This window comes from Lissotriton helveticus, chromosome 12 (assembly GCF_964261635.1).
Source record: "Lissotriton helveticus chromosome 12, aLisHel1.1, whole genome shotgun sequence".
In the NCBI taxonomy this organism is placed as follows: domain Eukaryota; kingdom Metazoa; phylum Chordata; class Amphibia; order Caudata; family Salamandridae; genus Lissotriton; species Lissotriton helveticus.
The window spans coordinates 66,413,203-66,437,182 of NC_136073.1; the positions used below are offsets into that span (position 1 = coordinate 66,413,203).

General features: G+C 47.2%; 1 protein-coding gene across 1 annotated transcript in view; it reads right to left on the reverse strand.

Annotated features, from left to right (window-relative positions):
* SLC25A35 (solute carrier family 25 member 35) overlaps positions 1-23,980 on the reverse strand; it is a 125,124-nt gene that overhangs the window by 40,583 nt on the left and 60,561 nt on the right. The window contains exons 2-3 of the mRNA XM_078669109.1: positions 22,188-22,253; positions 3,234-3,386 (exon numbers count right to left, since the gene is read on the reverse strand). Coding sequence (XP_078525235.1) covers positions 3,234-3,386; positions 22,188-22,253 — 219 coding nt within the window. The remainder of the gene's footprint in view (positions 1-3,233; positions 3,387-22,187; positions 22,254-23,980) is intronic.

The following is a 23,980-nucleotide window of genomic DNA, read 5'->3' on the forward strand; positions in this document are numbered from 1 at the left end:
TTGAAGCAAACAAGCCTTGGCTAATGCAAGCCACGGGGAAAGTGAAAAAGACTTATTACTCGGACCAGCAAGGTCAGAGCGGGTACTCCTTTCTACAGGAGCGAGGGCAGGTCTGGAGCAACCAGACCCACAGTGTAAATCGTAGGTTTCGTCGCCAAGATGGCCGCTGACCACGTGACAAGCGGCCGGGATGGCGAGTCGAGTGGCACAAAGCAAAAGGGCCCCACGCAGATCGTGGAGATGCTGGAGGGCTGATCTTTGGTGCAAATGCTGCTCGATTGTGGGGCTTCTCAAACCCCAAAGCACAGAGTCGAGGGTGCCTCGGGTGCTGCGCAGTCAGCGTCTCGGGGGTCTTTCAAGATGTCCGCTCCCACGTCTCTCGGTGCCTCCACGGGTCCCTTCTTTGCAGGGACTGTGGATCGGGCTGGGAGAAGTCTGGGAAGCTGGGTCTTGTCAGGCTCTGCACTCGGGCTCCGGCGGGAGGCGGCGGCAAAGCAGACGTCGAGGTGCTGGGTGGTGCCTGTGTTCACAGGGTGGCCCCTCCTAGGCCACAAGGGAGATGCTCTTCAGTCTTCTTTTCATCAGAATGTCGAAGTCCAGTCGTCTTCTTAGTTTAAAGGTGATTTCAGGATGATCTGCTGTGCTAGGGCACTGCTCCCACTCTTATTCCAATCTGAGGGGTGGATCTCCGGCTAGGTCCCTCCCTATGGGTGGGACCAGGAAGGGGGGTGGTTACACCCCCTTTCCTTTGTCCAGGTCTCACTGGAGCTGGGGCTGGGCTGCCCCAGAACCGGTTTGACCGGATTATGCAAGGGGAAGCCTTGTGCTCCCCAGGCACTGTCTGGTTTCTTTCAAACCTCCCTGCTACAATCCACTATCTCCTGTCTGGAGGGTGGTGACACCCTCCTGTGACAGGAAACCCTTTGTCCAGGCCCCATTTGGCTGAGTTTCGGTCAGCTGCAGGGGTCCAGACTCTTGTCTGTGGCAGAGGCATCCATTTTGTGGATCTAAGGTCCTTTTTGAAATTAACCGCATTTAAGCAAAGTAACATGTCTTACCCCTCTAGAGGGGTGGAATGCTATCCCCGTCGCCAGAACTGGCGAGGGGATAGTATTCCAAATCGTATGACACCTTACACGACATGTTTTGATAAAGCCAAACCAAAGTTGCTATATAACCGCGAGGATTATAAGGCACTTAAGAGTATATGGTATGGCCTTATCCTGAAACAGCTTAGGGAGTTGTTCCCGACAGCTGCAGACAGGCTCAGCTCATGCTAGAGCTCCATCTCACATTAAACCACGCACTCTGCCTCCAGGATTGATGAGGCCTTCCATAGGAGTGGCTCACAGGTTAATATGTGTCCAGATATAGGTTTAGATATAGGTATACTATATCTAAGCAAGGGGTGATTACACCACCTTACCCCAGCTGAGTGATCAGCCAGTTGTGTCAATTTAAGAACCAGCCAGGGGTGGCAAAAGATATGCTGCAGCCCCTGGTAGGCCTTGGTGGCTCCTATGCCCTGGGCACCTATAGTGCATTATACAGGGGCTGACAAGGAGTCCATTTCCAATTGTGGTATGTACCTAGGGTACATGGAATCCATTTTACAGAGAGAGCAGATGGCCTGGGGTCCTGATTAGCAGGGAACCAGGTCAACTAAGTCAAAAAACCAGCTAAACACAGGCAAAAAATCTGGGGTAACCATAGTCAGGTAGCCACCTTCCTACATAAGGTATCTCAAAACTACACTGAATTCAAATATGTTCACTCTTTGTAAGCAGCATGGTTTATTTTTCAAATACCCTTCACTCAAGAAACTCAACAGAATATAAAAATGAATAAGGAAGTTTAAAGGAAAACAGTCTAATTTACTTTATACTCCGGCCTGATACATGCTCCAGCCATTTCATCCTCTGAAGTAGCCCAGGAAGCAGATATATGGGCCTCCAAGAGAAAGCCATCTTCTTTTCAGCCATGGTAATTACATATTCTCGCTCAAACACCAGCTGAGCGAGTGCAGAAGTTAGTCCCTCCCCAGCACTATAAGCCTGTGTGTGCCAAGGCCTGAGCTTTGTGCAGTATGTGGAATGCAGGGGGTAAAACAAAAATAAACCTTATTGTCCATTTTTAAGTCATACCCTGGAAAAAACCATACCTATTGCTGTGCCTTTACAGGCACACTGGGAGGGGTGGTGAGGAACACAGAGTGCCGGCGTGGGGGTGTATTTGTCAGCAGGGGAAGGGGGAGAGAATCACACGAGAAAGAGAGAAAGAAGCCCCATGCATTCTCATTGTGTGCATGTGTTTTCATTCAGCAGTGAAAAAGAAAATAATTGTACCAGAATGTGAGCAGCGGAAGGATATGTCAGCCAATCTTAAAGTTGGCGAAGAGGAAATGGAAGACAATCCACCAAACAAGAAGCAAGTAAATGACAGTGACAATAAAGCCAGCCAGTGGTAAGCAATAGGTGGGCTCTAAGCTCGCAGTAAGTTTTTGGTATGGTCCACAAGTGGCTTTAGCCTTTGATATGGGAGACTTAAAACAGTAACTTGTCATAATTGGGCCACACATTCATATCCTTAATTTTACAAGCAAAAACGCTGTTCACTTTCTGGACAATGAATGTAAGAACCGCTATAGTCAGTGATGCAGTCCCTGCTACATTCCATAAGTTTGGCTTTATGTTGCATGGTGAGTTTCCCTATATATTTCCGTTATTTAGATGTTTACTTTTGTTTTTTATTCAATACACGAACCTTCGGAAGCATACAGTGCAAACCGGGTTGTACATGAAGGGACACGATGGAAAACTCCTGAGAAGCACCTGAAGGCAATGCAGGATTCGGACAGTGGCGATCACTTCGTCCTATAACATGTGCTGACTACATGCTCACCCAGGCCTTTGCCTCTCTGCACAGCACACTGGACGAGCTTAACGCATGCGCCTACTGTACCTACGATTCTATAAGAGAGTGGGCGCAGAAGGTACACAGCTGTCGAAATATGGACAGTGCCAAAGGAAAATAAAATGCAGCTATTTTGTGTGGGATGGTAAAGTGGAAAGGACGAAAGGAAATACATGCAGAAAGTGAGTGAGCAGACCGTGATGGAGAGGAATGAATGAATGATGACAAATGCAAATGAGCGCGATGCGAGGTGAAGCAGTGGTTCTGTAAAATGTGCACATTTGCGAGGGCTGATACCCTGGTCATTTCGAGATTCTCACCTGGAGATTTGCCACCATGTCTTTGGATAATGAAAAGGAGGAGAGCTGAGCGGCTGAACCCACCATGACCCTCGGCACAGAAGCGCTGGCCCCACGCCACAGTCCCAGGATGCCATGCTCTCTGTAAATGGAAATAAAAGCATGGACCATTCCCTGCAGAAAAAAAGAAATAGTTAAACCTGAAATAAATGACATTCGGTTGAAAGTAACACAGATGTTCTATTTCACACTTCAGGATGAACTGTGAATGTCAGTCTAATACAGGGTTTTATGCAGGAGAGAACTACTTCTACTGTGTTAATGAGAATCCTTGCCCAATATCAGCGTGGAACGTGCTGACAGGACTAGGACCAGTCCCCGTGACTGCATCACTCCCTTTTGTTTAGTGGTGTGCAGGGCAGGAGAACTCTTCTATAGTTAAGCCACATACATGAATGGAGCTAACAATCAGAAAAACTGCTGAATCAAACCCCACTTTTATCAGGTTTCTCCCACCATCTAAATTAATCGAGAATTGCCCACACTGCTTAACAAGCCCTGGCAAAGCAAACAGACCGGGCCTTTAATGGTAATCTGTGGAGCTTTTGGCTTTGCTAAAACTTGTGTGCTCACTGCTCGCTTACAACAGGGGTTACCATTCTTTATCGCTTTTTAATGGGATTTTCCAAAAATGTCCAACAAAGAGCAACTCTGGATGAAAAATAATCTTGAACTGCCAAATAGTAATCAATAATCTCAACTTCGGGTTACACCAGATTCCCGCCACCTTTGGCATATAAGACATTGGAAACCATAATAATAAGGGGTGGCATTCAAAGGGCGTCCCAGTCAGCAGCGATAGGGCGTTTGTAAAGACCCCGGGCCTCCTCTCTACCGTGGGCCATGCCCTTCGCCACTTCGCAATGAAGCAGGTCGCATCTCTGCTTCACCAGAGATGAGGGCTGAGGAGATTGCTATTTGGTAGTGATAACACGCCTCTCCAACACGAGTGCTAGATCCAGGATGCGCCGAGTTCTTCATCTCTTAGAGCGCTTAAAGTTGCCCAGTGCACAGGATTCCCTTGATTGCAATGGAGGGAAGTCACTGACCTCGGCCAACTGGTTGAGTACTTCTCTTGAGAAGGAAAACAGTGAAGGCAGCCTCGTAACATATGCAAAAATGGTATAAGGTCCATATGTGAGAAACTGACCTTTGTGTAGTCTGAATTATTTGACCAGGGAGGGCGAGAAGCCGACTGTCTAGAAACAAGTCCCCCAAGGTTGTGATTGATGGAGGTCGTAGCTTGCGTTCCTGCCCTGAAATCGGAGGAGCCCCAGGAGGGAACGGCGAGAGCATATTGGGCGGTGTTTCTGTGATGTAGAGACTTTTAGGGTAGCACTACCAGCAGAAGACGGTGTGCCTCGTGAGGGAGGCAACAATTCAGGAGCAAGAGGTTGCAAAGGATGCGGCTGCTCCAGTCACCACCCTTAGTTGAAAGGACTTCAAGGTCCCTCCCACCCAGACAACAGGAGAGCAACTGTAATTGCGTTTCCAGATAGTAGAGGAAGATGGGTGCATCAAGGCATCCACTGGGTCAACCAGGAGGAGAAGCTACATGAGTGCAACCTCCACGGGTCCCAATGAGCCAAATAAGATCCCCAAACAAATAATGCAAGTTTCGAAAGAACCTCCTAGTGAGAAAGAGGTACGTTGGCAAAGTGGTAAAGGATCAAATGAGACCCTGGAAACCAAGGACTATGCTACGCACAGCTGTCAGGCAAGAAAACCTATGAACTCTTAGTTTATCCTTTAAACACACATTTATTCATGTTTTTCTTGTATCTTCATTTCTGTATTAGAACATCATGATTTCAAAACATTAAAATGAAAGAAGTTCATTCTCCTCAATGCACAACAATTCAAATATAACATAACATCTTTTGTTGGATTAATGTTCAATTGTAAGTTAATAAACACAAAAAAAACCAATGCATTTCGGGTTCACCCTGAACCCTTCTTCAAGGGTTATAATAACGTTTGATTCTGTTGCAATTCTTCGGGATAGTTCAGTTCTCGTGTCTACAACAAAATTTACAGTATCAAATGTTAGAAAAGTGTACATCTCTTGAATGTAATCACCTTCACCAATAATCTCAGGGTTTGCCTTCTCCACAATATCAGAAAATAAGTGAGATCAAATGAACAAGTAGTGAAATTAGAAAGGAAAAAGACAGGTGTATAGTGCTCAATGGAACCTAAACGTTCTCCAATAGATGCAAAAACACTATCCCGCCGTATTGTTATAAACCAAAAGGTCAAGGTACGTGAAAAGAAACCACCACGTGAGGCTTTTCATGACTAACCGTTATGTGGGATATGATAAGTACCTCTTTGTTTCAAAAGGTCTGTGTGGTCATGTATATTCAAAAAACTTAACGGTTCATCAAATTCTGTGAATATAACATAACTCGTTAATTACTCACCACTAACCCAACTAGCACCAACTGTCCACTGAAATCAAATAAATAAACCTACCCCTCAAAGAACACGACTGTGAAGATGAAAGTCCACACCTGTTCCGATGTAAAATACGTGTATCGTGAAAATCCACAGTCTGTGTAAAGATATGGACACTAAATGTCAATACTCAATGTAAATGTGCCATGACTAACACAATAACTGCCGTGTAAAAACACAGGGACCGAGGTCTCCATCTTACCTAGTAACGTGCATTCATCTGTCCCGTGATTACATGTTAAAGAAAGCCTCCATCAAATATGTCCGAGTATCCACCTAAAAATAAATGTAATTGACTAAGAGTTCAAATCTTATATGGTACTGGCTTTTAGCCATAGTGTAATCGCTGAAACCTTTGCCAAAATCCTACCTTTGGAACGATCGAGCTGTATGTTCATCAAGCCTCCAGGCTGCCGAACAAACAAGATAAAGGTTTACGCGTGTAGCGAGATATTAACCATAGAAAGCAGACTATGCAGGCCATGTAGCCTGTTCCAAAATGGCGCCCACCTCAAGACAAATTCTATCTTGATACCAGGGTTCGAGACTGTCATTGTTCTCAAAAACGAAAATTTAAATAACACCTGGACATCAAAGTGTGAAAAGAAGGTTGAAGTAAAAGAAAAATATTTTTAAAAAGTGGATAAACATCCATAATTAAATATTACAAAGAATGCAACATTACCCCTTCCATTCTAAAGGCTCAAATTATTCATAAGAAGCACAACAATTCGTAATGGTCATTGAGACCCCCCGGGATTACGGTTCCAAGTTTTTTTATCCATTCTGTCTCTTTGTGAGCTAGTGTGGTGTTAATGTCTATGCCTGAGTGTGGTGTAACGTGTTCTAGAATGGTAAATCTTAGTTGAGGAATGGTGTGGGCGGCATTCACCCAATGCGCTGCCAATGATGAATTCATGTTTTAGTTCCTGATGCGACTCTTGTGTTCCACTATTCTAGTTTTTATTCTCCTGCTGGTCCTTCCAACGTAAACTAGTCCGAACGGACACTTTATGGCTTAAATAACATTTTTTTTTTTTTTTTTAAAAGACCTTTATTGCTCACTCAAATCAAGACACAGTTGAATGCCTACAACCTCTGGGGCCGGCCTCAAACATTTCAGCGATAATGGTGGAAATTGGAAATTTACACAGCCGTTTAGCCGGCATCCCTGAGGCCCGGCGGCAACTATTCCATGCGTGCATCTTTACGTTGGCAATTTTGTCGGAAGTCACAAAGGTCTGCATTTTAACCGTAGAATCAAACAATACCAAACAATAAGAGCACAGCCATCAAATACAACCACAAAGTGTACCCAGAGGGTAGACAGATCCATAGGCGTCATCAAAACATCTGAACATTAGTGACGTAGCCTATGACCCCTCCCGGCTCCCCCCTTTCAAGCAACAGCAGGCGTCCACCAAGGCTAGCGAACTCCTCAGCACACACTCCCTCGTTAAAATTCTAAAACTCAATCCGACAAACCCTCATCCAAATCATCTCCCGGAGGTTCGCAGATGTCTCCCCTGTACTTGTTCCACGCCCCCCAGATCAGACCCCATTTCCTGGGGCAACCTCTCCGGACAAACACCGCTTTCTCCGCCACCATTGCGTCATCCATATCGCTGCACCAATCTCTCAGCCTGGGCACCACAGGTGATCCCCACAATTTAGCCACATTACGCTTCGCAACCATCAGGCCCAACACCACCCAGTCCCGCTGCCGATGGGTCACGTCCGTGGCCTCCCAAATGTTCAGCAAGCAGCAGCGCGGGTCTAACCGCAGGGAAACATTCACAGTCTGGGAAATAGTGCGGAACACTGCTGTCCAATACCCTGCCAGCCTCCCGCAATCCCAAATGGTGTGGAAGAATGTCCCCCGCTCTCCGCATCCGCGGAGGCAGTACTCCTGATCAGCCCTTCCTATTTTGTATAGAACCGTCCGGGTATAGTACGTACGGTGCAAGACTTTCAACTGCACCAGCTTAAGCCTGGACGGAATCGCCGATTCGCAAGGTGATGAGAGAGCCTCATGCCACTCCGAGTCATCAAGGTCTCCTATGTCCGCTACCCAACTGGAGCGCAATTTGGACAACAAGTCAGGGAGATTGTTAACTAGTTTCCTGTACGTGTATGAAGTGGCTTTTTGGGGCATGTGCTCGGTCAGCAGGCGGTCCTCAAGAGGGGTAGATTCCTGCAGAGTCGCATCTGCCGGAATGGCCGCCCTCAGTGCGTGCCGTATCTGCATGAATCTGTATCGTTCGGACTCTCCCATACCATATTTGGCCTGCAAGAACCCAAAATCTACGATTCTGTGATTTTTCCAGAGGTCCCCCACCACTGAAATTCCAATGTCGTCCCAAGCCTTAAACCCTTTGGTATTGCCCATGTAGCCCAACCTGTGTGAGTCCCATAGGGGCGTCATCTGTGTAACAGTGTGTGCGCAGTGCAGGTGCCTGTGTGCTTTATACCAGAGTTGGATCGTGTGACGTGTCGGGCCCTGTAGCCCTGATGGGACGTTGCGGCTATAGAGGTTCCTCAGCAGACCTCTGGGTTCGATATTCTGCCTGTCCGCCATGTAGGCTGGGTCTGTGTGTGGGACATGTAACCAGTAGTTGATCTGTTTAAGGTGGGCAGCCCAGTAATACAGTTCAATACTAGGGAGCGCTATCCCCCCATCGTACCAGTCCCGCACCAGCTTGCTCTGCGCAATGCGGGCCGGCTTTCCATCCCAGAGCAGATTAGAAATTGCCGCCGAGATGGCCTTAAAGTAGGCGGGGGGCACCGGAAACGGCGTATTCTCCAGGAGGTACAAAAAACGAGGCAGAGACATCATTTTAAACAGGGCAGCTTTGCCCAAAAGAGTAAGTGGAAGGGAGCGCCACACCCTGACATCCCGAACAAACCGCTCCAGGGGGGGTCTCAGGTTCAAAGTGTGGAATACGTCCGGACTAGGAGTAATGTAGACCCCCAGATATTTAAAGGGGGCAGCAGTGTACGCTAACGGACAGCCCCTCGGAAGCGGGGGGGGGTGGCCAGCAAGAACGAACAGCACCGACTTCGCCCAGTTAATCCTATAGCCGGATACCCTCCCGAACTTCTCGCAGACATTGAGCAGTTCCGGGACAGATTTCCGCGGGGCGGTGAGGTAGAGCAGGACATCGTCGGCGTATAGCGATATCCGATCTTCCCACGTTGGTGACCACTGGATACCCTTAATTGAGGGTTCCCATCTCACCCAAATCGCCAACGGCTCAAGGACTAACGTAAACAATAGAGGAGACAACGGACAACCTTGTCTCGTCCCACGCCCAAGCTGGAAGGTCCTAGAGATGTGGCCATTTGCCACAACCTGCGCGAGGGGGCTAGTATACAGAAGGCGGACCCACGCACAAAAGCGAGGCCCAAAGCCCATGCGTCGGAGCACCGCGAAGAGATAAGGCCACTCCACCGTATCGAACGCCATAGTGGCGTCCAGGGAGAGCAGTACCGCTGGTTCCCGTATACTCTCCCTGCGAGCCAGGACCGCCTGTAAACGCCGCAAATTATGCGAGGTATTGCGATTCTGCATGAAGCCGGACTGGTCCGGGTGAATTAGAGTGGCAAGGTGGGGGGTCAATCGCAACGCCAATAACTTGGCGAGTATCTTTGGCTCTGCGTTGAGCAGGGAAATGGGGCGGTAGGAAGTACATTCCTCCGCCGCCTTACCGGGTTTATGGATCGGGATGATAGCGGCCAGGCGCTGTTCACTCGGCAGCATTCCCAATTCTAGGCTGTCCTCGAGCATGGTAAGAAGATGGGGGGCAGTCGTCTGGGACGTTTGTCTGTACAATTCCACCGGGATGCCGTTGGGTCCCAGGGCTTTCCCAGACGCCAACGCCTCAGTCGCGTCCCTCACTTCCTGCACGGTAACATCGGCCTCCAACAAGAGTGCCTCTTCCGGCGAGAGACAGGGGATCGTCAGATCCTTGATGTAGTCATAGGCCTCCTCCGTCGTGAACCCCGCCTGAGGAGCGTAGATAGCTTCGTAATGATCCGCCAGCAGGTCGACAATAACCCCAGGGTCAGAGGTCGCCCGTCCGTCAGGCAGTGTCAGTTGTGCAATAACCCTGCCAGCCCGCTCCTTTTTATCGAGCCAGGCCAACATCTTTCCCGCTTTATCGCCCAGTTCGTACACTCTATGGCGGGTGGCCTGGAGTGACGCCCTAACCGATTCTCGCTGGTACGCCATCCATTCTACTCGGCACAGCCGGACCGCTTGGGCAGCTCCCAGAGATGGATTGGATTCCTGTCTAGAGATGGCCACTGTGAGGGCCTCCTCCAGGGCGCAGAGTTCTTGCTGTTGTGTTCTCCTGTGTGCCGTCACCGACGCAATCGCTTGCCCCCGCAGCACTGTTTTAAACGCTTCCCACAGAGTACTCTGGGAGGCCACTGAGCCCACATTCTCCCGAAAATAGTGCTCGGCAGTAGTGGTGAGTGATTTTTTCAAAGGGGCATGTTGTAAATAACTTGCATGGATCGGGAACGTACGGCACCTGTGCGTGCGGCGACTCGTGTACGTGAGCAGGAGAGGGGAGTGGTCGGAGATACCTCTGGGGCAGATGGCCACTTCTTCGACCCCACCAAGCCCTTCACCGGACATGAGCACATGGTCAATCCGTGAGAGGCAATTATGTGTTGCTGAGTAGTATGTGTAATTTCTGTCGAGGGGGTGTTTGTAGCGCCAGCAGTCCGTCAGTCCCAAGGCGTCCAACAGGCCAGAGAGTCGCCCGCCTCCCCGCACCGTCGCAGCCTGTGGGTGTCTGTCAAGGGTATGGTCCACCACGTCATTGAAATCTCCCCCTACAACCAGTGTCGCTGTCGGCAATGCGAGGAGGAAGGAGGCTAGAGCAGTGTGAGCTTCGGTGTGTAAATTAGGCGGGATGTATACTGACACGAAATTAAAGAGCTGGCCTTCCCACTGGACTGTTACCGCTGCGAAGCGGCCCTGAGTGTCCACCCTCGTGTGTGTGCATACCAATGGGAAATTTTTCCGTATAAGGATTCCAGTCCCTCTAGAACCGGACGAGAAGTCCGCATGGGTGACGAATTTGTATCCCCACCTGTCCATCGCCCTAGAGGCCGTGCCCACTAAATGGGTCTCCTGCAGCATAACTATCGCCGGCTTACAGCGTTTCAAATATTGTAACACTAGGCCTCGCTTCACCTTATCACCCAATCCCCGAACATTCCATGTGAGTGCCGTCAGTGTCATAGAGCGGGAGGGGCTTGTCATGTGGAACTCAGGTGTATCCTGTGAGTGTGTCGCCATCTGTCAGGGTGCAGTATGAGTCCAGGAGGAATGAACGTAGTGGAGCAACGTCACCTATGACCAGGTCACCCTCATTCAGTGCAGTGAAGCTTGTGCTGTGCCAGACATAACAACAAATAAACCAAACAATACAACAGGTAAACAAAAAATCTCGAGCCAAAACAATCAACCACCCCCCCCCCCCCCCACCCCCCTCCCTGCCTCCCTGCTGTACGGGTCTGAAACCACCCGCCTCCCCCAACTTAGCAGATCGCTTTGCCCCATCCCAACCCATTGTACTTGCTTGTCGGGGGTGTGAAGCTCCTCAACCCGACGGCAGCTCCATACGATCTCAGCCGCTCGGCCCTGTACAGGGCCCAAGTGACCACAAGCAATACATGACACACGATCGTCAGTCCTCACTCCTCGGAACTTTCTCTCTCCTCCAGACCCGGCTCCGCAAACAGGTCTTGGCTATGGCCCTGGGAAGGCTCCTGGTCCGACTGTTGCTGGGAGCCTCTGTCGCGTTGAGTTCGTCTATCTCGCCTCGGCGCCTCTACTCGCCTCCATCCGTCCAGCCACTCCCTCGCCGCATCCGGTGTGTCGAAGAACCATGCCCTGTGATTGTCCACGACCCTCAACCGTGCCGGAAATAACATAGAGTATGGTATGTCCTTGTCCCGCAGGCTCTTCTTGACGTCCATAAAAGTCTTACGTCTTCGGGCCACCTCAGCTGTGTAGTCAGGGAAGAACGCTACAGTGGAGTTCAGCACCTTGATTGGGGCGGAATTCCTGGCCGATTGGAGTATGGCATCCCTATCCCTGAAGTTGAAGAGTCTGGCCAGCACCGGCCGCGGAGCCGCCCCAGGTTTTGGTGTCCCCCCCGGGACTCGATGCGCCCGCTCGACAGAGAAGAACCGGGAGAGGCCCTTCGGCTGTAGTTTTGTCGTGATGAGCTCCTCCACATACAAATCCATCGAGCGTTTGCCTTCAGATTCCGGAATGCCCAGGATGCGAACGTTGTTTCTTCGCGACCTCCCCTCCTGATCATCCAGGCGGTCTTGTAGTTTCTTGGCAATCGCTTCTAAGCGCTCAGTGGCCAGCTGTAGTTCAGAGGTGTCCTCCACCAGCGATTTAGTGACCACTTCCACCTGGGCCACCCGCTCCGTCATTTTGTGGAAGTCCGCCCTCAGCAGCCCAACGTCAGTAGAGATTGCTCCCATTGTCGCCTGCACGCTCGTGAGCATCTTCATCAAGTCCTCCAAAGTCACTTTCTTAGTGCCCTCACCTTCCGGACTCTTGCCCCCCAGGGGACGACTCTCTGAGAGATTTGCGGCGCTTTTTTCAAAGGCATATTTTTCTAGCTTCGCCTGTGCAGCCGCACTTCTGTGACCTCTGTTCGCCATGACTGCAGGCCGTCAGCACGTGAGGGGCCGCTTCAAAGGACTTTCGTGACTGAAAAATGGCGCCAAACGTGGAAGCTCCCCCACTCCTCCGGGTGTGTTGCTCAAAAGTGGCGTTGGGCAGGGGGCAGCGGTCAGAGTGAACTTTTCCGGCGCGCGAGGGCCTCCGGTGGATCTCGAAACCCAGGGTCCTGTGTCTCTCCAGTCGACTGCTGTCGTTACCGCCTCCTGCCTCCCACGGCCAGAAACAGAGCCGGGCAGCTGCAGGCGCGGAGGCGCCAAAGAGGGACCAAGTCCTGTGGCTCAGGCCAGGGGGGGGTGCTGTTCTCGCGCCCAAAAGTCCGGGACTCTGGCTCAGTGCCAGGAATTGTCGTCACTCTCAGCCCTGTGGGTCAGAGGCTCCTCACGCTCCCCCGCACTGACAATCTATTGCGCCCTCCGTCTATGGACGCTCTACCTGCTGCTCTGCCATCCGGTATGTAGGCGCTGTACTGCCACCAATGTCCGCCGAGTGCTCAGCCCCACAACTCCTACACGCAATGGCGCACTCCGCGCTCCCGTTCTCCCGGCCCCGTACCCTCCGCCGGGCTGGGTACAGTGTACTCACGGAGCCTCCACGCCCCTGGGCAATCCGGACTGTGAGGGGGGGTCACTCCGTTGGGGGATCCCCGTTCGCTATGGCCCAGCACCGGTGGGGGAGCAACAGTCACTTCTGGGGAGGGTCGTCGTCTTGATGACCTCCTTCCGGTATAGCTGCCCGTCTCGCGGCCACTTCCGGGCGGGGGGCAGTGTTACGGCAGGCCGGTGCTTTCTCTCCCGGCAGGGCCGCCACCAAGCCACACACGCCCCACCGGCAAACCGAGTCCAATTTCAGCCGGGGAAACGCCAGCCGGCGTCGCAGGATTGCCTCACTCCGAATCCGTCGACAGTGGTACGCTGGAGGCGGATTCTGTATCGGATTACTGTCACAGGAGCTGCCTCGGTGCTAGAGCTCTCTCGCTACACAGCCATCGCGGTCGGCTCGTAGCCACGCCCCCTCTTAAATAACATTTTCAGTTGTACAGTCTGAAGTGTGTTTCAAAGGTATGGATTTTCCAGTCTTAGGATGTTGAAATTCTTTGCTTACAATAACATTGCCGCACTGTCCGCAATTGTAACACTTTCGCATCCCCTTGAATTGTAGCGTTTGTTGTGTCCTGGTGGTCTTCTTTAGTAGTTCTCGCAGGTTTTTTGCAAGAGTGTGTGCGAATAATGGAGATTGGGTAAAGATATTACGGAAATCAGGTTCATTCTCTATTAATTTCCATCTCTTCCGAATAATGGCTTTGACTTTGGGAGCCTGTGACGAATGTTTCAACACATAAACCTCTTTTCTCTGTTGATTTGACCTGTTTCTTTAAAAGCTCTTCCCTACTTTTTCTGGACACTGTCTTTTTAGCTTCATTCAATGTGCTGTCAGGATAACCTCTCCTCCTATATTTTTTCTCCTGTTCTTCAATCTGTCTCTCACATACAGTCTCATCCGAGGTTATTTTCTTTATTCGCATCATTTGCGAGACAGGTAGATGTTTCAACGAGAGAGGATGTGCGCTCGAAAAATGCAATGCACTATTCACATCAGTTGGTTTATGATAAACCTTGGTTTCCAATCCACCAGGACACAACAAACGCTACAATTCAAGGGGATGCGAACGTGTTACAATTGCGGACAGTGCGGCAATGTTATTGTAAGCAAAGAATTTCAACATCCTAAGACTGGAAAATCCATACCTTTGAAACACACTTCAGACTGTACAACTGAAAATGTTATTTACGCCATAAAGTGTCCGTGCGGACTAGTTTACGTTGGAAGGACCAGCAGGAGAATAAAAACTAGAATAGTGAAACACAAGAGTCGCATCATGAACAAAAACATGAATTCATCATTGGCAGCGCATTGGGTGAATGCCGCCCACACCATTCCTCAACTAAGATTTACCATTCTAGAACACGTTACACCACACTCAGGCATAGACATTAACACCACATTAGCTCGCAAGGAGACAGAATGGATAAAAAAACTTGGAACCGTAATCCCGGGGGGTCTCAATGACCATTACGAATTGTTGTGCTTCTTATGAATAATTTGAGCCTTTAGAATGGAAGGGGTAATGTTGCATTCTTTTTAATATTTAATTATGGATGTTTATCCACTTTTTTTTAAATATTTTTTTTTTTACTTCAACCTTCTTTTCACACTTTGATGTCCAGGTGTTCTTTAAATTTTCGTTTTTTAGAACAATGACAGTCTCGAACCCTGGTATCAAGATAGAATTTGTCTTGAGGTGGGCGCCATTTTGGAACAGGCTACATGGCCCGCATTGTCTGCTTTCTATGGTTAATATTGCGCTACACGCGTAAACCTTTATCTTATTTGTTCGGCAGCTTGGAGGCTTGATGAACATACAGCTCAAGGTGATATGGATTTGGCGGTTGAATGATCGTTCCAAAGGTAGGATTTTGGCAAAGGTTTCAACGATTACGCTATGGCTAAAAGCCAGTACCATATAAGATTTGATCTCTTAGTCAATTACATTTATTTTTAGGTGGATACTCGGACATATTTGATGGAGGCTTTCTTTAACATGTAATCACGGGACAGATGAATGCCCGTTACTAGGTAAGATGGAGACCTCGGTCCCTCTGTTTTTACACGGCAGTTATTGTGTTAGTCATGGCACATTTACATTGAGTATTGACATTTAGTGTCCATATCTTTACACAGACTGTGGATTTTCAGGATACACGTATTTTACATCGGAACAGGTGTGGACTTTCATCTTCACAGTCGTGTTCTTTGAGGGGTAGGTTTATTTATTTGATTTCAATGGACAGTTGTGGTGCTAGTTGGGTTAGTGGTGAGTAAATAACGAGTTATGTTATATTCAAAGAATTTGATGAACCGTTACGTTTTTGGAATATACATAACCAGACAGACCTTCTGAAACAAAGAGGTACTTATCATATCCCACATAACGGTTAATCATAATAAGCCTCACGTGGTGGTTTCTTTTCACGTACCTTGACCTTTTGGTTTATAAGAATATGGCGGCATAGTGTTTTTGCATCTATTGGAGAACGTTTAGGCTCCATTGAGCACTATACACCAGTCTTTTTCCTTTCTAATTTCACTACTTGTTCATTTGATCTAACTTATTTTCTGATATTGTGGAGAATGCAAACCCTGAGATTATTGGTGAAGGTGATTACATTCAAGAGATGTACACTTTTCTAACATTTGATACTGTAAATTTTGTTGTAGACACGAGAACTGAACTATCCCGAAGAATTGCAACAGAATCAAGCGTTATTATAACCCCTGAAGAAGGGTTCAGGGTGACCCGAAATGCATTGGTTTTTTTTGTGTTTATTACCTTACAATTGAACAATAATCCAACAAAAGATGTTATGTTATATTTGAATTTTTGTGCATTGAGGAGAATGAACTTCTTTCATTTTAATGTTTTGAAATCATGATGTTCTAATACAGAAATGAAGATACAAGAAAAACACGAATAAATGTGTATTTAAAGGATAAACTAAGAGTTCATAGGCTTTTTTGCCTGACAGCTATGCGTAGCATAGTCCTTGGTTTCCATGGTCTCATTTGATACATTATACATAGGGGGGGTGGTACCCCTTCCCATTGCTATACACGCAAATAACCGTTACTAATCATAGTTTTCACTATCGGATAAATCCAGATTACCAGAGGTGTGCAGACCCACCCACATTTCACAAAGTGGTAAAGGAGTCACCAGAGCATGATCATTTTTGAGAGGGTTAAGCAGCTGGCAATCGACAAGGGCAAAGATTTTCCGAAAACCTATTTGGGTTCTAAGGGCTTGGATTATTTTAATTTAATTACCATCAAGGAGATTGCAGGGACAGTGATATATCTGGATGCCTAAGTAACGAGAGGAAGAGGCTTCCCAACGGAGGAGACCTCCCCTAAATCAAGTACAACCAGGGACGTAGCTAGGCTTTAAGGCCACTGCAAGTTCTTGGTATAGCCCACATGTTTTCACCCAAGACAGCTAAAAGCTGTCAAGAAGACAATAAAAAGATGTTACAGAACTCAGTACACGTTTGTGCTTCATGTATGCACCGGGTTAGGAAAGCTAGAGAGGGGTCAAGCAAGTCTACAGGAGAATAAGGAATATGAGGAAAGAAAACCTTTGTAGGGGCAATGCAAGAGAAAGAGCAGGCTCACTAGTGTTGGAGGAAATGAGAATAAGAGCGAGGAAACCCATATAGAGGAGAAGGAAAGAGAGAAAAGAGCTGTGCAAAAGTGAGCACGACAGAGAGAGAGAAAGAGAAGGGGGAAAACACAAGTAAAGGTAGACTGGAATAAAAGAGAAATAGAAAGTTGTATTAGGAGAGAGAGACAAACATAGGTGCCAGTATGAGGTATATGGGGAACAGAAAGGGAAAGAGAAGTACAGGGTCTCTGCAAGAGAACAAGAGAAAGTGAGACAGGAGGCTATGGTACAGGATTGGAAAAAGAGCAGTGGAAGAGCAGGAGAAAGGAAGGAGAGAGAGAAAGCCAGTGTAAGGAGATAGGTATAAGAGATGGAATGCTGTTTAGTTGGAAATATAAAGGAGGGATATAGAGGAGCAGATAGTATAAGGATAGGGAAAACAAAGAAACAAAAAGACAGAGGAAGTTAGTTTGAGGGACGGAGGATGATAGGAAAAAGTTGGAGAAGTAGAAGAAAAAGAGGTGGGGGAGAGAGAGAAAGAACTGAACAAAGGGAAGATAAGAAGGTTCCAGTGCAGAGCTAAGAAAGACTGATTTTGACCAGTGGAGATGTACACAGATCCTGTACCTAGCAAAGTTAGCACTGAATTGACAAGACCAATCACGATTAACAACTCTTTATGAGAAAAAAAAACACACGGAAGTGCAGGTGGTTAAGATGTTGCATACTACGGTAGCTTCAGGAATGGGCTGCAACCCTTCCTATTTTAGGTCTTGGGCCTTTTGTACCAGCCGCATATCCCTGCTGGTGGATGAACAGCTGAGGTTTTATGGCACATTATAAGACTCTTTACTATGCGCGCATAACACATGGCATAGATATAAGAGCCAGGAATACCGCACCTAGTGGTACTGCTAAGTGTTGTATATGTAGGACTTGGTCCTGGTAAGACATATTTATGACAAATTGGTCCTCTGTAGCCTAGCACACCGAGAGAAACCCTTCCAGGAAGACAACACTTCCAGGACTTCCAAGGATAAACAAAGATTTCATAAATGTCCCTCTTCCTATTTTGGACCACTACCACCAATATGTACTCAAAGTTGGGAAACTGGCCTGCGGCCTAGTTGTAAGACCCTGTATTGATATGTCACTACAGGCGGCAACATTTTTCTGTGATTCTTCTTTTTTTTTTTTTTAATGGGTTTTCTTTCTCAAACTCTAGAATAGCAGGGTGCCAAGGGAACTTTTTATACTTATGTTCATCATTCCTTTCACCTAGTCAGTCAAGAAACAAGCTGTAAAATCCAGCAGAGAAAAGGTTGTAGTTCAAACAGTTCTATGGTTATCTTCACAAGCATTATTTAGGCAAATTGGGAACATGTCTTTTGTGGAAATGCAAAAAAATAAGTTTACCACTGCCCTTATTTTGGGTGCCAGCATAGCCATTTGTTTCGGGTTATTAAGTAGAGTGATTATCTGGATAACATTTGCATTCGGTTTTCTTTGGTTTTGGGCAACTGAAGGGAGGTTAAGTAAAATTAAGAGAATCTTCCCATCTTTCTTTGCAAGGAAGATGGGAAAAATATTCATCTTGATCATTAATTTCGCATGTCCATTTAGATTTTGCCTTATTTCATCCACCTGTCTGTCGTTTCAGCTCTTCATTGTGATGCATGTATCTCTTGGGACTTTATTTCACACAAAAACAGGTATAAATTTGTCTTATGCCTTGTTGAGAGGTATTCAAACCTCTTCAACAAGCTGTTCTAGATCAATAGGTTTCCTGGACTTTGCATGTGGGATGTTTGTGGAGGGCAAATTAAATGTAGAGTAGAACCATTCGGTAAAGTGCTTACCTCCGATTTGTCTTTGTGCTATTTTGCCACACTGGCCTAGCAGTTCGTGCTTAACTGTTCGCATTGGAGCAGTATTAAGTCTGATTTGAATACGATGGACTGGGACCCGGCTTAAGAAATAAACTGTGGGCGAGATTATTTCAAGAATTCTACCCATCAATGTTTTGTTTCCCTCTGTGTTTTAGAATGCCCACAGGGATACTTTGTGCACACCAACGAGACTTCCTCCAAGTATGGTGGCATGTTACTATTTGGGTAGGGAAACTCTTGATACTACGTTCTATAGGCTCTCTCTCGTCTTTAGCTTTAGTAAAACCTGACGTGCACAGTTACGGAAATTCGAGCAGATTTGCCATAAAAAAAGGGATGGCTGTGAAAGCAGGATGTATGCATTCTGTGGAGAATAAACCCCGATCTCTGTACCTACTCATGGTTGTGTGGATGTTGAGCTTGCGAACATATCGATTCAGGACATCAGAGGACACAGTCACGCCATCAAAGAGTAGAGTGCTTATGGCAAAAAGAACCTGAAGAGGAGGGTAAAATGGCAATCCTATTCAGTCTGTTTATGAACCTGCACTCTGACACCTTCTTGGAAGACTTCAATACAGCGCGTCCTCTGGATCTTTCTGATGTATGGCTATAGTGTGGGGATCGGCTATACCCCTCTCCTTTGGCCCTTCTTCTATATTTCGATCCGGCGTGATGCCTGCTAGGCTTAGCTGGGACAGGAGGGCCAGGAGGATAGACAGGTGGAAGAACAAGAAGAACTGCCAGAGACTGAGGCGCCCTGACTGGTTCGGTTAGGAGTCTTCAATGCGCTCGATTTACAAAAACACTGACCGTGAAAAATGTCCCGCTGATTACTGGCGAGTGTTTTAACAAGGACCATGAAGTGCCGCTGCAATGGGCCGTTCCCCCAAGCGACACCGAGTGGTGTCAGAGTGATTGCAGAATGAACAGAGGACAGCCAGTGCCCTTTGTTCCTAGGAATCGGGACTCCTCTCTGAAGATCTCGAAGACTTCCACACAACCGTCTTGGACCAAAGGGCGAATTCTCTCCTTGCTGCTCGGTGGCCTATAAAGCTTCTGATCACATTAAACACAGCTACTGTCTGTACGTCTGCTTTCTGTACCTTTTTCCTACTGCAGAAGGGGGATTTGTCAAAAAGAGTTGCGCTGGTGACAGCACCAGAGTGAAAAAGAACTGCGGGAAAGGTTTGTACAATAACATTTACTGCCACGAATAATTGTTGCAAAAGTAAGCATCAGTATTGATTCAAATATTTTCTGAAGGATAAAAGATGAAAAGGACAACACCCAGGAACAAAGTATTCGTATTCCCCACTGAAGAAATGGTGTCCAAGCAGGCATTATGAGAAAGGTTGTACGGTTTGCGGTCATATTAAATTGTGCCTTGATCGTAGTTGGCCCCATTTGAATGCGTTTTATTTCTGCAGGGAGAGGGTGGTGCTATATGCTTCCTACAACATTTAACACGAGGCTCAGGCAAAGGGCGGGGGAGGGGGGGGAGGGGGGCCTTTAAGCACCAGGAAGAGCAGGCCTCGAGAAGAGTGAAAAGTGTACATTGAAAACGCAGACATAAATATGCTATGCCCCTTTACGTTGGTACAGATGACCAGCAGGTGTGAACGGTAGGATATGGTGACAAATGCAGTGGTAAATAATAATTTTGTAAAAACATAAATCAAAATATTGTGGACTTAAAAATGAATAAACGGGTAGGTCTAAAAATGTGCTTTATCTTTGCGAGGGAGCCGCGGGAGCAACCTGCACTCTATTTAGTTACACCAGTGACACCCAAAGCTATTTCTATCAGTAGCATGAGACTTGAGGACATTACAAAGTCCTTTCGGAAAACTTAAATATTTATGAGGGTAGAGGGAGACTCGAAGAGGAGGAAAATAATGGGGGAATACAGATATACCACCACAGAGAAAGGCACTGCAGACGGTTGAGATGTACCTTTACCCAGGGTGTTTACAGACCTATAAAGTGGGCAAACGAAAAGTAAATATTTGAGCAGATTAATGCAAGAATCAGTCACTTGGTGCGGAGACTAACTTGTAGTGCAAGGTAGATGCATTTACTTTATGCCTGTATTTTCAGTTGCCAGTTAGCTCCTCAATGCCTTTCCTCAACCCCCCCCCCCTAGTCGTGGCCTTTTCTTTAGACAAATTCAAAGAAATGTGTAACGGGGTAATTCAGACTAGTCACACTCTTGTCATCCATCCTTGTATTTATTAGCAGTCCCGGTCATCTTATTTGGTTCCCATGGGGTAAGAGTGCTGATCAAAGCGTAATCTGGCTATTTAAAAAAAAACAAAAACACACACACAAGTGAAAACTGTACAAGAGTGGAAAACAGGGGTTTATCATGAAACTTTATGAAAATACTTGCTGAATTACTGAGCCATACTTCTACGGCTGCCAGATCTCTATTAATGGAACTGGTCTGTATTTTGTGATTCCACCACATGAAAAAGAAATATATCCACGCTTTGCATCAATGGACTACAGGACAAATACTTATTGTGCCTAACATTTGAGTTTGGGATCATTTATTTGAATGTAAAAATACAAAGCTAAACAGTCCATATACATTTAAAAAAAAAAAAAGCTTGCATTGCATATGCTACACATCTGCATTTTCAATCTCCTGCTTGAAATAAGTGGCTCCAGGTGAGGGCTGACGCAGCCCTCCAAGTGCACACAATGTGTCTTTAATATGGCACAGAGAGGTCGCTGTGCAACATGTACATGGTCACTTTCAACAGTGCATTGATATCAACGGGGTGTCGTGACCGACTATTCAACAAAATGAAGCAAGCACGGTGCAGGGAGGAAAGGTTCTTTGAAAGACATTGGCGTCTACTGGACTATCACAGACACAAAAGAGCTTACTCTCAAGTTCTCCAAGATCAGCCCTCAGTCAGTGGAGGCCATTGGAACCGTGCAAAGCTTGAATATTTCCTGCTACTCCCAGGATTGGCAACAGACTGCTCAAGTCGTTGAAAACAAAGGCTAAGGATGTACTGGGCTGGCAAAGCAGGAGGTTCCACGTTACTCGACATGGATTCAAGAATCACACCCTGGGCAAAGGGGCGTGTGCCCTGCGGTTTCTAATCCCCAGTGGTGCAAACTCCAGGGAATCTGCCATTGCTGGCAGTCCTCACATGGGCCATGGACCCTACAGCAGAAGAGTAATCGCCAACCGTACTCTCCATGTCTAACAGGGCACCACCCTCTTCGAGCTTCATCTTGGATGGGGTCAGAAGCAGCCACCTGCGGATCTCCAGGAGATGTGACAAAATATTGGAGATGTGGGAGGCTGGTCACCACGTGGAGGGAGGGAGGGAGCAGGCAGGCCTCGAGACAGAGGGAGCAGGCAGGCCTCGAGACAGAGGGCACCGCCCTGCAGGTAAAAATATGTAATTCAGGCCTAGCTGACATCTTAGCAGGGATAGGAAGAAGTCGAATGGTTTCATACACTACAAGAAAGTTAAGCGATAGTCAGGTAAGCAGCTTGTGCTGCATTGAGCATAGGTTCTGAAGAGCAAGGACCCAGGGAAATGCAGGTGGTCATGCTCTGCTTTACTATCCAACCATCACACAAAGAGAAGTTACCACAAATCCATACATACGCGATGAGAATGCTGGTGCCCCACAGCTATTTCGGTGGCAGACTGAACCTGGAGGTGGGTCTTCACCTGAAAAGAAAAAACATGTTGTTCAGGGTATGTTCAGCCTTACATTTAAAGGTAGCTTTGGCTTGAGTGATGCTCTCCCACCATTGTTCTATCATAGTTTAAACCTTTTATCCAGCACACCCAACACTGAATTATCCCTCGGCACTTAAAAAATAAGTAAAGATAAAAGGTGGAGTAATCCGCAGTATAATCTGAAAAGCAGGTTAGATACATTTCATGACTAGTTCCAGTTAAGCTGCATATAAGCGCAATTATCCCTTGTTGGGACTCCTGATTCCCCCGGTCTGCCACACACGACAGTGCCAGTAATTCCTCATTGCTACCATATCAGCTTTCCTAAAGCAGAGAAGCATCTACATCACACTAAGAAAACAAGCATTTACAATGCAATGGTTTCGCCTTTGTTAAAGTTTGAGCTTTTGGTATTGCTTTTGACAAATGGTCTTTTCTAACTTCTTTGAATTATGTGTAAAACGTTGATGTGTTTTACTTTACACAGAAATATGGATTGCATTTATAATGCAATTAGTTGCAGATGCACAGTGAATTAGAATACACGTTATTTCATAAAGCATGTTAGCATGTTAGTGAAGCCAGGAGTGTGAGAGAAGACAGGAGAGAGAGGGCAAGAGGGAGAGAGATGGAGACTGAGTGCAAGAGAAGAAGTGATAGATATAGAAGTTAAGGAGAGCAGGAGTAAGAAGGAAGAAGGAAGAGAGGTCAAAAGGAAGAGAGGGCAGGAAATAGAGGGATGGCAGGAAGGAAAAGAGGTAGAAAGGAGAGGGCGGGCAAGAAGGAGGGAAGGTAGGAGTGTGTGAGAGAGGGCAGAAAGGAGAGGGCGGCAGGTAGGAGAGGGAGGGCAGGAAGGAGAGCTAGAGGAGGAGAGGACAGGAAGGAGAGAGAACAAGAGAGAGATGGACGAATTCAGCATGTTTTTCAGTGGGGCCCAATTTCTTGACAGGGTGGATGGCGTTCACCCTGTGAAAATAGTGGGCTGACTCTGTCCACCCGCGTGTACCCCGACTCGTACCCTGCCCTGTACTACATTGTTTGTGTTACGAGACTTGCTTGGCACTACAAACCCAATCCACTTAGAAATACATTGTAGGAAAAAAGTGGCAGGCGAAATGTAATACGAAGTATGTGCTGATTTTAACATGTAATCATGAAATACAGACTCAATTGGGCTAGGCTTTCACCAGTCTGTGGTATTTACTTGATGCTCTGCAGAAAATTTTAAGATTCGTACAGTAAAAGAAACAGTACAATATCACACTACCAATCAGAAATCCTCTGTATATTGTTCTTATTTATTGTGCTTTTATATAGGATAAACTCGACCTACATGAGCACCAGTTACTTTGCAGAAGTATACCATTCATTTTCTTGGGAAGGGGGAGGGGGGGGTGGGGGGGGAGGAGGAGGGGGGATGGTGATTTGCCCCGCATCACAGGATGTTGAACCGACCGCGAGACTCGAACCTGGCTTCTTAGTTCCAAAGTCTGCAGCTCTTACCGCTTCGCCAGTGTCAGGTTTAAAGGGGCGCGACAAACATTTTCAACCATCGACATCAGCATACATTGTGCTCCCTGCGTGCTCGGCGCGGTGCCAAAAGAGAGCCTCCCACAGGACACGAGAGGGTTGTTTGGACATCCTGCTCGTCCCAGCAGTTTTACCACCGTCCACATATGTAATAACGCAACTCTCCAGCCATGCCCGGTGCTGCA